Source organism: Ceratotherium simum, chromosome 19 (assembly GCF_057802395.1).
Source record: "Ceratotherium simum simum isolate JZ-2026a chromosome 19, ASM5780239v1, whole genome shotgun sequence".
In the NCBI taxonomy this organism is placed as follows: domain Eukaryota; kingdom Metazoa; phylum Chordata; class Mammalia; order Perissodactyla; family Rhinocerotidae; genus Ceratotherium; species Ceratotherium simum.
In genome coordinates, this window is record NC_141918.1 from 23,061,511 (window position 1) to 23,076,140 (window position 14,630).

Here is a 14,630-nt window from a genome sequence, read left to right on the forward strand (position 1 = left end):
ATATAAAATTTCTTATCTATGAAGAAAATCTTAATATACAAAAATATACAAAAATAATATACAATATTAAACTGGCACTATGACCTCCATGTAGATTATTTTATTTATATACATATATAAATAAAGTCCAGAATATCAATTAATGTCCACAGCAAGAAGAATACACCAAATCTTGAGAAATTATCATTTTATTTGAATTTAGTTGTCAATAATGATCATGTATTAAAGTGTTTAGCAGCTCTTAGTAAATGACAAGGTTCATATTTCCACACCTTTTGTGTATGTTTTAAGAAAGATACAACTTCACAGGAAAGTTTCAGAATGAAATAAAACTATATACTCCAAGAACAAAGACTTATTTAAGCCAATAAATTATCTTTAACACTAACTGTGCCCCTAATTAGTGGATGAATTTAATCTTCTCTAATTCACATTTGAACGGGGTGAGGAGAAAGCTTGTTAATTATCCTTCAAAAGATTTTTTTAAAGTAGTCTTTTTTTTTTTTTTAAAGATTTTATTTATTTTTTGCCCCCAAAGCCACAGTAGATAGTTGTATGTCACAGCTGCACACCCTTCTAGTTGCTGTATGTGGGACTCGGCCTCAGGATGGACAGAGAAGTGGTGCCTCGATGCGCACCCGGGATCCGAACCCGGGCCGCCAGCATCGCAGCGCGCGCACTTAACCACCAAGCCACAGGGCCGGCCCTAAAGTAGTCTTAATCACAGCCTCATATGTGAAACCACTGTTTGACTTGGACTTTCTGGTAGGAAAATGATACGTAATTCTGTTAAAAAATTATGTCAAAGAGAAACTAACTGCAGGCTTCCCAGAGAACAATAAAAACACTACATATCAGAATCCAAGATACTTTCCACTGTTCACAAAAAAATTCACAGCCTTGAATATTTAAATCAATTGAAAAGAATAAAAATAAATGAATTAAGCAGCCAACTTATAAATTTAGAAAAAAGATCTCGAAAGTGAACAAAAGTAGAAGGAAAGAGTTAATGAAGATAAAAGTAGACACTAAAGAGATTTAATAAATGAATCAAAAGCTGATTCTTTAGGTGGGGGATAAATAAAACCACTAGCTAATCTTAATCAAGGTAAGGATGAAAAGGATAACATCACACCTAAGAAAAAAAGGAAACCACTAACAAAATTAAAGACATTTTAAGTAATCAGAGACTACTTTGCTCAACTCTCATGTAATTACATTTGAAAATTCAGAAAAAAATAGATAATTTTCCAGGAAATTAATCCCAGAAAATCTCCCAGCTTTCATGGGGGGCGAGGGGGAGAACGCTGTTAAATAGGACTCCTTACAAAAGCTCCAGGCCCTAACAATTTCACAGAGGAATGCCACTAAACTATGTTCCAGGGCATAGAAAAAGGGAAACTTCCAAATAATTTTCATGAATCATAATATTGGTACCAAAAGCTGACGGAGAGTGCACATAACACACATCAATATCACTTATGAAAATTTTTAAATAAAATATCAGCAACAGAATACAGTAGCACATTAAAGAATAGAACAGTATGACCAACAGGCTTTTATTCTAGTAATGCAGAGATATTAGGAAATCTATTAATATAAGCCATCATATTCACAGATTTAACATGATAAGATATAAGTCAAATCCCTTGATGTCTCCTATTCACTATTATTTACCACTGTATTAAAGTTCTAGTCAATGTATTTAATAGAAAAATAAATCTCAGAGGTATAAAAATTATAAAGGAGATAAAATTATTTGCAGATGATATGACTTTTTACTTGGAAAAGCCAAAAGAACCAACTGAAATGAAAAACTACTATAAGTAATAAGAGAATTTAATATGGGGTATATAAATATAATAAAGTCAATAGCCTTCACACATACAAACAAAAACCAGTTAGAAGATATGGAAGAAAATATCCCATTTATAATAGCAACTAAAAAAATAAAATAACTAGGAATAAACTTAAGAAATGTGTAAGATCTAAATGAGGAAAACTTTAGGACACTACTGGTAAAGACAGAAAAGAAAACTTGATCAAATGGAAAGACACACCATGTTCTTGGATAGGTTCTAACATTATAAACATATGAATCTTCCCCCTCAAATTTATGCATTTAACATAATTCCAGTAAAAATAGCAAGTGTTGGGGATTTTTTGAGTTTTTTTCAATGTGAGAGGTTGAAGGGGAGATTGGTTCTAAACTAGATATGGAAAAATAAACAAGAATAGCAATGAAAACTCAAGGGGAAAGTGTAGTGAGAGAGGACTGGTCCTACTAGATTTATTAAAATGCACTAAAACCTTCATAATTTAAAGTATGATTCTAGTACTCATACAGATAAGAAAACAGAACCAAGGGGAAGTTGAGAAAAACCCAAATATATACGAAAAGTTAGTATAATTAGGGTGTTACCAATTTAGCGGGAAAAGCATACTATACAGTTTAGATAACTGTAGGACAGCCAAATGAGAAAAAAAGGAAATATCTTGGGAACAGCTTAAATTTCAATGGATCAAGATTTAAATCTAAAAATGAATCATAAGGGCCGGCCCCGTGGCTTAGCGGTTAAGTGAGCAAGCTCCGCTGCCGGCGGCCTGGGTTCGGATCCCAGGTGCACACTGACGCACTGCTTCTCCGGCCATGTTGAGGCCAAGTCCCACATACAGCAACTAGAAGGACGTGCAGCTATGACATACAACTATCTACTGGGGCTTTGGGGGAAAAAAATAAATAAAATTATAACAACAAAAAATAAATAAATAAATAAAAATGAATCATAAAAGTACTAGAAGAAAACATGAGGAAATTCTTTTATAACCTTGGAGTGGGAATGCCTTTTTAACTATGATTCAATATCCAGAAGCCATAAAAAAAAAAAAAAGCTTGTTAAGTTCAAAACCAAAAATTTGGGGGCCGGGCCCGTAGCTTAGCAGTTAAGTGTGCGCGCTCTGCTACTGGCAGCCCGGGTTCAGATCCCGGGCGCCCATCGACGTGCCGTTTGTCAGGCCATGCTGAGGCGGCGTCCCACATACAGCAACTAGAAGGATGTGCAACTAGGACATACAATTCTCTACTGGGGCTTTGGGGAGAAAAAGGGGAAAAAAAAAAAGATTTTTTTAACCTTTATTTATATATTAAAAAAACCACTGCCACATTATAAGCAAAATCAAAACACAAATGACAAACTTGGAAACATTTTCTCTCCCTAGTACATAAAAAGCTTTTAGAAATCAGCAAAGGATCAAAACCCAGTAAAAAAAAAAAAAAGGGCAAAAAATAAGAAGAGATGAAAAAATATTACTGTCATTCAAAAAGAGAGAAATGTACACTAAAACTACCCTGAGATACCATTTGTCTACCTATCAAATTGGCAAAAATTTAAAAGTTTGACAAAACAATTTTTTGGTGAGGCTGTGGGAAAACAGACTCTGTATCTGGTATGTTGCTGACAGAAGTGAAAATTGCATGCCTATGGAGGACAATTTGGTAATATCTATCAAAATTACAAAGGCATATACCATTTGATCCAGCAATCTCATTTCTGTATTTATATAGATATACTTACACACATGCAAAATAACATATATACATTATTCATCATAGCATTGCTCTTAAAAGAAAAAACACTGGAAATAACATATAAGGGATAATCAACAAGAAATTGGTTAAAAATGTTCAGCTAAAAAACAAAATAAGGAAGCTTCCTATCTGCTGATATGGAAAGATTGCTATGATATGTTAAGTGAAAAAAGACAAACTGCAGAAAGGTATACATATAGTATATGCCACCTTTTGAATAAAGAAAGGAAAAAAAATTATACATACATACACACACCATCAAAGAGAGCATAAACCAAGAAAGACAACATGGTTTACAGGCAACAGCAGGGCCAACACATAAGAGAGGCCAAGGGAACTCCCAAGAGCACAGTTAGGAGGAATTCCAGAATGATGCCTGTGCATCAAACGTGGGAGGCAACCAATCCAGATTGGAGCAGTGAGACTTATGAGATAGACATACGGTCAACACAAAGAGCCCACTGCCATTTTAATCTGAGAACAGATTATATGGGGAATGAGCTGCTAATGTCCTTATTCTCTCCTCCATGCCCTGCTGCCTGGGTCAGCAGAGGATACACATTATCCCCTAGAACTGTTCTGCTTTGACCTACCCTGAGAGCTATGAGGTGGGCCATGAACTCAGAAGCAGAAAACACACAGGAGCCTCTAACCTTTTTGGACCACAGAGCTACTACCTGGTCTACACTTCTGCCAGTTGTTTTGACTTGGACATGCCTGGCTCAGAACACATTCACGATCTTGCCCACTAACTTCCCCAGTAAGAGCTACTGTAAACTCTGGCAGCCAAAGCCAGACTGTGTTCCAGAGATTCTCTCAACCCATCTTCTTTTGGGATCCTTCATCCAACAACGGCAATAGGTTTGTGCTTGCTATCCAGTGTTGCAAAACTAAACAATATATTGTTTAAGTATACATAGGTAGCTCTCAAAATTATAAGAAAAAGCAATGAGATGATTTTTGTAAAAGTCAAAATAGTGGTTACCTCTGATGAGGAAGAAGTGTTTGGGAAAAAAAGCAACAAGTAGCTTCTACGGTATTAACAATATTCTATTTTTTTAACTCTGAGGTGGTGGTAGGGAGGAGTGCTAGTGAAGTGATTTTTCTTTATATTATGCTTTAAACTGCCTGTATATTTATACACATTCTTTGTACGTACGATATGATTCATAATCACCCTCCCCCAATAATTGTGAAACTGAGTTTCATTTATTAACCGGTCTATGATCAGCACATTATATTTCCTAGAACTACTCACTATTCTCTTCAAGTGTATTTTGAAAGCTAATGCAAGATTCAAACGCTTAAATATATACAAAGTAGGGTATAAAAGTAAACATACAGCAATCCACACCATGTCATACTGTCCTGAAATACACTTACATGCAAAGGAAATCAAAATAAAAAAATGTGTCCCAGAAACTATTAAATATTGAAATAATGTCCAATTCAGACTCAAAAAATTTGAAAACTCATATAATTCAGATACTAAGCTAAAGTTGACCTTAACACCTTGAAAAAAGAATTTATTGAACTAAAATAAGCAAATTAGAATGGTGTGAATTCCATGCAGGAGAAATATTTAATGGACTTAAATGAAAAATTCCAATAAATACCAATGTTTACCCATAAACATTTACTATAACTGCAAAAAAGCCTCTCTAGCTACTAAAGATGAAGACCTCTAACTCAACTTAGAAATCTGTAAATTTATTCTACAACGTGAACATTTTACTAACTCAGACACGACTTTCGATATGATTTAATGAGCCTTTACTATATTCTAAAATGTAAGCTATGATATCACAGTATTAAAAAAGAGCAAAAACGAAGTTAACTTTTAAACTATTAGATTTTTGCTTTTTATTGTATCCTAGCCACAAATTTATATTGTCTGCTTTAAACTGTTAAAGAGTTAATTAATAGGTAATTCATCAAGTTGAGTTAAAAAAACAAGTTTAGATCCATCTACAACCTCTCATTGTTAAGAGTTGTGCTTTAAAAAAAAAAAAAGAGTTGTGCTTTGAACCATTTAAAAAAAAAAAAGATGGACTTTAGTCAGGGAGCTGCTAACAACTGCAGCACATTAATCAACAAGAAGTATGAAGGTTCGACTATTTCAAATCTCCATCCTAAATTTCTTTCAAACCTAAGATGCAAAAAACTCATAGTTTAAGTTAGCTGAGATATTCTGCCTTTAAAATAATTCTATCCAATAATGTATTAAAGCGATATAACTTTGAGAATATAATAAAAATGGAATAGCATTAATTTAGTGATAGCTCAAATTAAAAGAAAAAAGTGAAGAAGCACATATTTGTAAGTTGAAAAGATTGCCTATGAAAGAAATTCGTAAAGTACATTTGATTTTATTTATTTTGCATACAAAAATTTACAATTTTTGCACAAATGATCCCTTTAGTGCTCTATTCAGCAAGAGCATGTTATAGTCCTCAATTTTATAGTCATAAGAAAAAGACTTTAATGAAACAATATGAAAGGAGGTCAGTAGTTTTTAATCATTACTGAAAGACTCTGGTGGTAGACATAACACTCCAGCCTTTATGCAATCAGAAAACACATGGCGGTGACCCACTACAACAGCAGCACGATTAACAGCTGTGGAGTTCCCAGGCCAGACAATGCAGTTCCTGCTTGGCTACTCACTGTAACTGACCGGCACGACTGTCTTTGCTTACGAGACTGAATAGGTCCACAGACTTGACATTTTAATTTTGCTACACCATCTTAAACCCTCAAATAGAGAAAGATAAGAGCTTTCAAAAGCCAATGCTTCCTGCTATACTGCCTGAGCTTTTAAGATACTGTGACTCCCAATGCACCATTCTGACAAAACAATAATTTAATTGTAACAAAGAATGTCATTAACTAATAGAAGTGAAATAAAAAAAATGAGAGGGATAGATTTTATTGTTTCATTTGTAATACCAACAGAGAAACACAACATAAAGGGGTAGTTTTTAATTCCATTTATAATGATATGTGACCACCACACAGTAAACATATTCCTGCAAATCATAGAGGAAAAAAATCATTCTAGCAATTGATAGCCTGAATTAATCTTCATGTAACTCCGATATCATCCGTATGCTCAGAAGCGTCAAAATGCTTTTACTAATCATAATGCAAAGACTGAGCATCTCTCTCCACCTTGCAACCTTGTATCAACCCCCTCAACAAGAGTATCATAATTACTGAATCAGATTTAATACTTTTTAAATAATGAAATAATTACGGCTAAATTTTAAATAGAAAGCTTAAAAAATATTATTTATACCGGTGACTGATGGCCAAGCATTAAAACTAAACTTTAATAAGCAATATGGCATACAATTAGAAAGATCATTAGCTTGGTAGTCAGAAAAACTTAAATTTGAATCTCCATTCTCAGTATCAGTTTCTAAATCTAAGAAAATGTGATCAAATATTAGCTCAAGGGGATTGTGCTAATATCCCAAAAACTTAATTCTAAATCTCTTAATTGATTTTTTAAAACTAATTATAGGTAAAACATAATATAGTAGTATCCTGTCAATTTATCAGTTTGTTCAAATTGTAACATATTCAAAATAACTGCAAATCCCCACAAAACTAATTAGTATAATTTACTTAAAAGACTTTATTTTGTTTTCTTCCCAAGTCAAATCCTCAACAGAAATTACCCATCTAAAGGTTAAGCACAGGGCCGGCCCCATGGCTTAGAGGTTAAGTGCGCGCGCTCTGCTACTGGCGGCCGGGGTTCGGATCCCAGGCGCACGCCGACGCACCGCTTCTCCGGCCATGCTGAGGCCGCGTCCCACATACGGCAACTAGAAGGATGTGCAGCTATGACATACAACTATCCACTGAGGCTTTGGGGGAAAAATAAATAAATAAATAAAATTAAAAAATAAAAATAAAAAAAATAAAGGTTAAGCACAGACAACTTATTCAATAAGCATTCACTGAGCACCTACTATGTGCAAGGCCCATGGGATACAGAGATAATACATAGTACCATTCCTAGAGGAGCTCACAATCTAAGAGAGGTAACAAAGACATAAATCTAGAGAGAAGGTGGTAGGGTTCATAATCAAAATACACAAAAGTAGAGATGGCAAAAAGGAAACGACATCTTCAAAAGTTGAATTCAACTAATTTAATATGAAAGTCAATAAATAGCCACTTAAGGAAGAGATTATAATATACACTGTTTGGTAGCAAGAGGGAGTGATGAATTCATTCTTTAAGATAATTTATAAGAAAATATTAGAAGCCTAACTCTCATCACTGAAAACTGGCCAATGGGAGTAAAGAAACACTATGATGTTACAATTCAAAGTAGGATTAAAAAGAAGGGGGTGGGAGGGTCTACCCTGCCTAGGAACACAATAACACCTACCACAAGCATATGAGCACACCATTTTCACTCGGTTGCTTTACTACATGGTAACATATAGATAAAGAACTATCACCGTGAACAGAAAACAGGATTTCACCTATTATAATAATTATGATTGACAGGGGCTGACCACGGTGCTATATTGAGAATGATTCTGAGGCTGAATCCACACTCAGAAGAACTGTTATGAATGATTAGCAACGTCTGCTTTGAGTGAAAGGGGGAAAATGGAGGATATGTGCTGTGTATTTGACATCTTTAATATCTTGCATTTTCTCTGAAAAATTGTATCCTATTTGCATAGGACCCAACCCAAAAAGTTGAAGTCAACAAACAGTCAAGGGATAGGATTACAAGGTTTGGGGAATCTATCCAGTCCATGAGCCATTCCTTCTTTTCTCAGAAACATTCCCTAGTCCAGGAGGCTGGGACCCCACTCCCCTAGCCACAAGTGACTGACCCCCAAGTGGATTCTAATCCAATATGAGAAAATGAAATTTCTCTCTTTTGGGAATTTAGAGTTGGGATTGACAAACAGCCAGTTTCGTTTTTATATATGCAGAACCGCAACGTGCAAACTATGGTGGTCATGTGCTACCATTCAGACAGAGAAGCAGAGAAACTACTCAGTTTGCAGAGAGCTGAATATAGAAAATCTACAGAGCCAGAGAAACTAAGGGTATAAGGAGAATATTTTCTGGATTTCTGAGAACCTTCCTGTCCCTATATGCCCAGCCATACTCCTCTTCACCTTGATTCTTAGATTCCCTTTTCTTTATTTAAGCTAGTTTGAATTGATTTATTTATATCCAAAGAGTATTAACTAATTAAGAATAATAGGGTTGCGAAAGGGTGAAAAAAAAAAATCTTATGGAAGAGGTAAAAAAAAAAAAAGGGGAAGAATAAATAGAATAGTTAGGAAAAAAATCAAATTACTTCTCAACTGTACATTAATATTACAGTAGAATTAATTCCTTCAGTTTTGAACCCTCCTCTTAAAGAGAATACATGACAAACAAAAAGAAATCTGACCTTTGTTTCTTCTGTCCTCACAGCATCCAGCAGATAATGCAGAAGCTCCTGACTGTCCTGTTGTTGGAAACTTTTAAATCGAGGGGCCCTATAATTTAAAAATAAAACAGGAAAAAAAAACAACAATCATTTCATCAATATATTACCATTATTTAAAATCACTTTGAAATAACATATAGTCAAAGATTCAATTTAGTCCTTCTACTAAGTGGAAAGACAAAATGTGATTGTTCCAATTACAATGAGATCTTAAGTGCACTGAGAACAACATGGCTATCATTTATTAAGCAACTATTACATGCCAAGCACAGGACATATGTTAAGTCACATAATCCTCAAACAAGCTTGGAACCTACTTTCTTCTCCAGCTTATAAATTTGGGCTCAAAGGGATTATTTAAATAATTTGCAAGGTCACACAGTAAGCAGAAACACAGAATTCAAACTCCAGCCACTGTGATCTATTATCTTCCTACCTTAAATAACCAAAAGAAGAGAAGCAGATTATACTAAAATAAAGAACTATAAACTAATATCTGTGTGAATGTATTTATTTTAAGGATTTGACAATTAGATTTCCTATTGTGTATTAATTAAAAGGATCAGGTGCTATTCATGAAGACACTGACACAGCAACTATTTAGCTGATTTCAGTAATTTTAAAAAGTAAAATTTTCGGGGCTGGCCTGGTGGTGTAGTGGTTAAGTTCACACCCACATTTTTTTTTTGTGTGAGGAAGATCAGCCCTGAGCTAACATCCATGCCAATCCTCCTCTTTTTGCTGAGGAAGACTGGCCTTGGACTAACATCTGTGCCCATCTTCCTCCACTTTATGTGGGACGCCGCCACAGCATGGCTTGACAAGCAGTACGTCGGTGCGCACCCGGGGATCTGAACCCGGGCTGCCAGCAGTGGAGCGCGCACGCTTATCCATTATGCCACAGGGCCGGCCCCTCCACACACTCCACTTTGGTGGCCCAGCGTTCACAGGTTCGGATCCCAGGCACGATCTACGCACCACTCATCAAGCCATGCTGTGGTGGCATCCCACATACAGAATAGAGGAAGACTGGCACAGATGTTAGCTCAGGGTGAATCTTCCTCACCAAAAAAAAAAAAAAAAAAAAAAAAAAAAAGGTAACATTTTCTGCAATAAACTCCAATGCTAAAATTAATACTTTTGCCTTAAATGCAATAAGTACTGAATTTATAAAGTGCTCTGATCTAAGATGAAGAAAGAATTTTGTCAAAATAATACAAAATAATAAGAATATCTTATGGTAGTACAAGACAAGTTTACAATAGTCTCATTACAATATACACAACCTCTCTCATTTGATATACATAACAGTGCTATTAAGGAATTCGTAATTAATATGAACTCCATTTTACACTTGAGAAAACTGAAGAACAGGCTAAATGCCACTGACATAAATCCAGGTCTTTGATTCTTGAGTCCAATACTTTAAGCATTATTCCTAATTATCTCATGATAAACATTCATCCTAGTAATGCACTACTGTGAGTCCCTGGTGCTAAAAAGTTATCTGAACGAGTAGTGAATCTAGCCTGTAACAGGAACCCTCATTTCAGTTATTCACTCCTGCTAAGAAGTAGCCAAAAGCAGTATGATGTTGAGAACACTTTCATTTACTCCCCTGATGGGCTTCCCTTTCTACATGTGGTGGATAGTGACCACCTGCTAGATCAGAGATCAGGACAGAAACCAAGAGGGACACAAATTCCAACCCTATTTGGGCCTCCACAGCTGGAACCCACGAAAGGCAGAAATTGCATGACACTACACTTGTGCTGTAGATATCAAGGAAGGGCAGTGAAGTAGAAGACTGGAAGGGGAAAGAGAAATCCTTCAGAGATCCTCATCAGCCAGGGGGCAGGTAGGGACAGACAGTTTATGGCTTCCCAAGCAGACACACAGGAAGGAAATCATTCCTGAACCAAGGAGAAACTGTCTCCACCATGTCTCTGCCTATAGCCCCATCTCAACCATACACAAAGCACTTACTGCCTTCTACACCACTGAAGAAAATTTAATAAACCGAAAATTTTTTTCTTGCTTCTTTTACTAGGACTGGGGGAAAAACTCATATGATGACTTACAGAATCTGTAAAGGAGCCTATCGGAGCTACCAAAACCAAAAGAGACCTTCAAACTTAAAGGATAAGAAGAGAAAAATCACCAAATATATGAAAAGATTCACCCTATTCAAAATAAAGTGAAAACCAAACATTCACAGGAAATGTACCTTAGTAAAAGTGTTACTGTGGGAAAGAGGAGGAAACTTAAAAATCTCAAGTTGTAATAGGAACATGTATGCACACTCATAAGACAGGAATAGACTGTCAAGAAAAAGAAATTTAAAACAAAAGAGAATTTATAGAGATGTCTTCTGGGTGAAGATGAATCCGCCCACTGATAATCCAAAAACTTTCTCTACTTCAAACATATCAACAAAATATAAAAAGAGGAAAAAAAAAAAAGCATAAGTGGGATTCAATATAAAATAAATCCCACTGAGCAAAAATAGAACACAAAATAGTAGGAAACAAAAAAACAGACTTGATGGGCTCTGGGCCTGAAAAAGCTCAGTTCTGAAGAGTAGAGGAAACTGAAAGCCCTTCACCTCAGGGAATCTGAGCCAGGGCCTCGTTTAAGGATGGTTGACCTTACCAAGAGCCTGAAAGGAAGCCCTTAGGCCAATGTTGCCTAAGGCTACAACAGAACAAAGACACAGTCTAGAGACACAGCTAAGCCAAGCCTTCTACAGACTCTTCTCACAGCCCCAAAACTACACAGCAGCACGGTAACTGTGAACCACTAAGAGACCTGGATCTCCAAGGCCAGCCTGGAGAGCGTGGGGGAGACTATCTTAACATTTAAAATTTTCAGGCAGAGAGAGGAGTGGCGCGTGAGGAAAGGAGGTGGCGGCGGTGGCAGGGGAAACAAGGGCGGGCAGAGGAAATGGGAGAAAGCAAGGGGGGCAAAGACGAGGGAGGACAAACAAAAAATCTACTCCAAAGGCGCCTACAAACCAATATTATAAAAAACATCAAGAAATCTAATGTTAAAAAATCAACACTGGGGGCCGGCCTGGTGGCACAAGTGGTTAAGTGCACATGCTCCGCTGTGGCGGCCCGGGGTTCGCCAGTTCGGATCCCGGGTGCGCACCGACGCACCGCTTGTCAGGCCATGTTGTGGCGGCATCCCATATAAAGTGGAGGAAGATGGGCACGGATGTTAGCCCAGGGCCAGTCTTCTTCAGCAAAAAGAGGAGGATTGGCATGGATGTTAGCTCACGGCTAATCTTCCTCACCAAAAAAAAAAAAAAAAAAACACTGAAATGAATTTACCTCACTCCAAATAAATTTTATAGAACTGTCCCAGAGATGTTACAATAAATATGTTGAGAATGTCTAAAAACATAAACTAAAGGCATAACTGCCAATAAAAGCCTAAATATTAAGAAAAGTAGGAAAAAAAATTAAATAAGATCACATAGATATTGATAAGACAGCCAATTAAAAATATTAGAAATAAAATAAAACTACAGATATAAAAATACAAAAGACAGGATAAACTCTATACACAGTTGAAGGGGCGAATTAGTAGATTAGAAGATAACACTGAAGAACACACCCAGAACACTATAGTAATACTGTACTTTCATTCTATCTTGAGAATTTGGTGGCACTCCTTAAGATACATGACACACTACAGAATATCACAAAACTAGAAATATATATATATTTCCTTATGGACAAAACCCAAAGAAAGCTCAGTACATCAATATTAGTTAGCAACATGAAGGAGTAAAGGAAGCACAACATGAGCATGAAAGAGAATGGAGAAACAGAATCATCCTACAGCATTGCTGAACCTTTTAAGCAAAAGTGCATGTAAAAACTGACAAAATTCAAATAAGATCTGTACCAGAGCTGACAGTACTGTGTTAACGTCAATCTCCTGGTTTTGAAATGCACTGTCATTACATAAGGTATTAACACTGGGGGAAGCTGGATGAAGGGTACACAGGAGCTCTGTACTCTTCTTGCAACTTCTTGTGAATCTTAAAACTCCTGCAAAATAACAAGGTATTGGGGGGAAAAAAAAAGGCCAGAAGAAAGATGAAGAACTTGCTCCTAACCATCATCGCAAGTGGTCAAAGCGTCTGACAATCACGATTACAGTCATGCGTTGCTTAATGATGGGAATATGTCTGAAAAATGCATCTTTAGACAATTTTGTCACTCTGGGAACATCACAGAGTGTACTTACACAGGCCTAGATGGTATAGCCTACTATATACCTAGGCTATATGGTACTAATCCTATGGGGCCACCGTCGTATATGAGGTCCATTGTTGACTGAAATGTCGTTATGCGATGCATGACTATAACGGAAACTTCAAGAGATTGGTTCAACTTACAAACACAATATAGATGAACCTCAAAATAATTATGCCAAGTGAAAGAAGTTAGATAAAAAAGAGTATGATCCGGGCCGGCCCCGTGGCTTAGTGGTTAAGTGTGCGCGCTCCGCTGCTGGCGGCCCGGGGTTCGAATCCTGGGCGCGCACCGACACACCACTTCTCCGGCCATGCTGAGGCCGCGTCCCACATACAGCAACTAGAAGGATGTGCAACTACGACATACAACTATCTACTGGGGCTTTGGGGAGGAATAAAAAAAAAGGAGGAGGATTGGCAATAGATGTTAGCTCAGAGCCGGTCTTCCTCAGCAAAAAGAGGAGGATTAGCACAGATGTTAGCTCAGGGCTGATCTTCCTCACAAAAAAAAAAAAAAAGAGTATGATTCCATTTATACGGAATTCTAAAAACTGCAAACTAATCTACAGTAACAAAAGACAGGTAGGAAGAAGCCAAGGGACAAGGTATGTTTCCATTGTATGATTCCATTTATATGGAATTCTAAAAAATGGAAACTAATCTACCGTGACAAAAGACAGGTAGGAAGAAGCCAAGGGACAAGGCTTAGGGGAGGAAGTCCAGAGAGAGGGATTACAAAGGGGCCCAAGAAAACTTTTAGGGGAGATGGATATATTCATCATATTGATTGTGGCCATGGTGTCACAACTGTACATATACGTCAAAACTTAACCATTAGTACCCTTTAAATACGTACAGTTTATTGTATGTCAAATATACTTCACTAGAGCTACTCAGAACATCCATTAATACAATTAGTTATTTCAACAAAATTAAAAAAAAACCCATATGATTATTTCAATAGATGCAGAAAAAGCATTTGATAAAATCCAATACTAACTCTTTTTCCTTAAAAATTAACAAACATTTATTATCTCATGGTTTCTCTGGGCCAGGAATCAAGGTGTACTAATACCCCTCCTTGATAAGAACTTGCAGAAAAAACTAGGAATGAGAATTTCCTCAACCTGATGAGAGGCATCTATGAAAAACCTACAGCTATTATCACACTTACGTATGAAAGATGAAATGCTTCGCCCCTGATACCAGGAACAAAGCAAGGATGCCCACTTCACCGCTTCAACATTTTACTCGAGTCCTTGACAGTGATATAAAGGTAAGAAAAAGATATAAAAGGATAC

At 36.5% G+C, this 14,630-nt stretch overlaps 1 protein-coding gene across 3 annotated transcripts in view; it reads right to left on the minus strand.

Annotated features, from left to right (window-relative positions):
* Positions 1 to 14,630, minus strand: part of USP45 (ubiquitin specific peptidase 45) — a 71,613-nt gene that overhangs the window by 22,663 nt on the left and 34,320 nt on the right. For all 3 annotated transcript variants that reach the window (XM_087443919.1, XM_087443918.1, XM_087443920.1), the window contains exon 9: positions 9,024 to 9,111. In XM_087443919.1, coding sequence (XP_087300045.1) covers positions 9,024 to 9,111 — 88 coding nt within the window. The remainder of the gene's footprint in view (positions 1 to 9,023; positions 9,112 to 14,630) is intronic.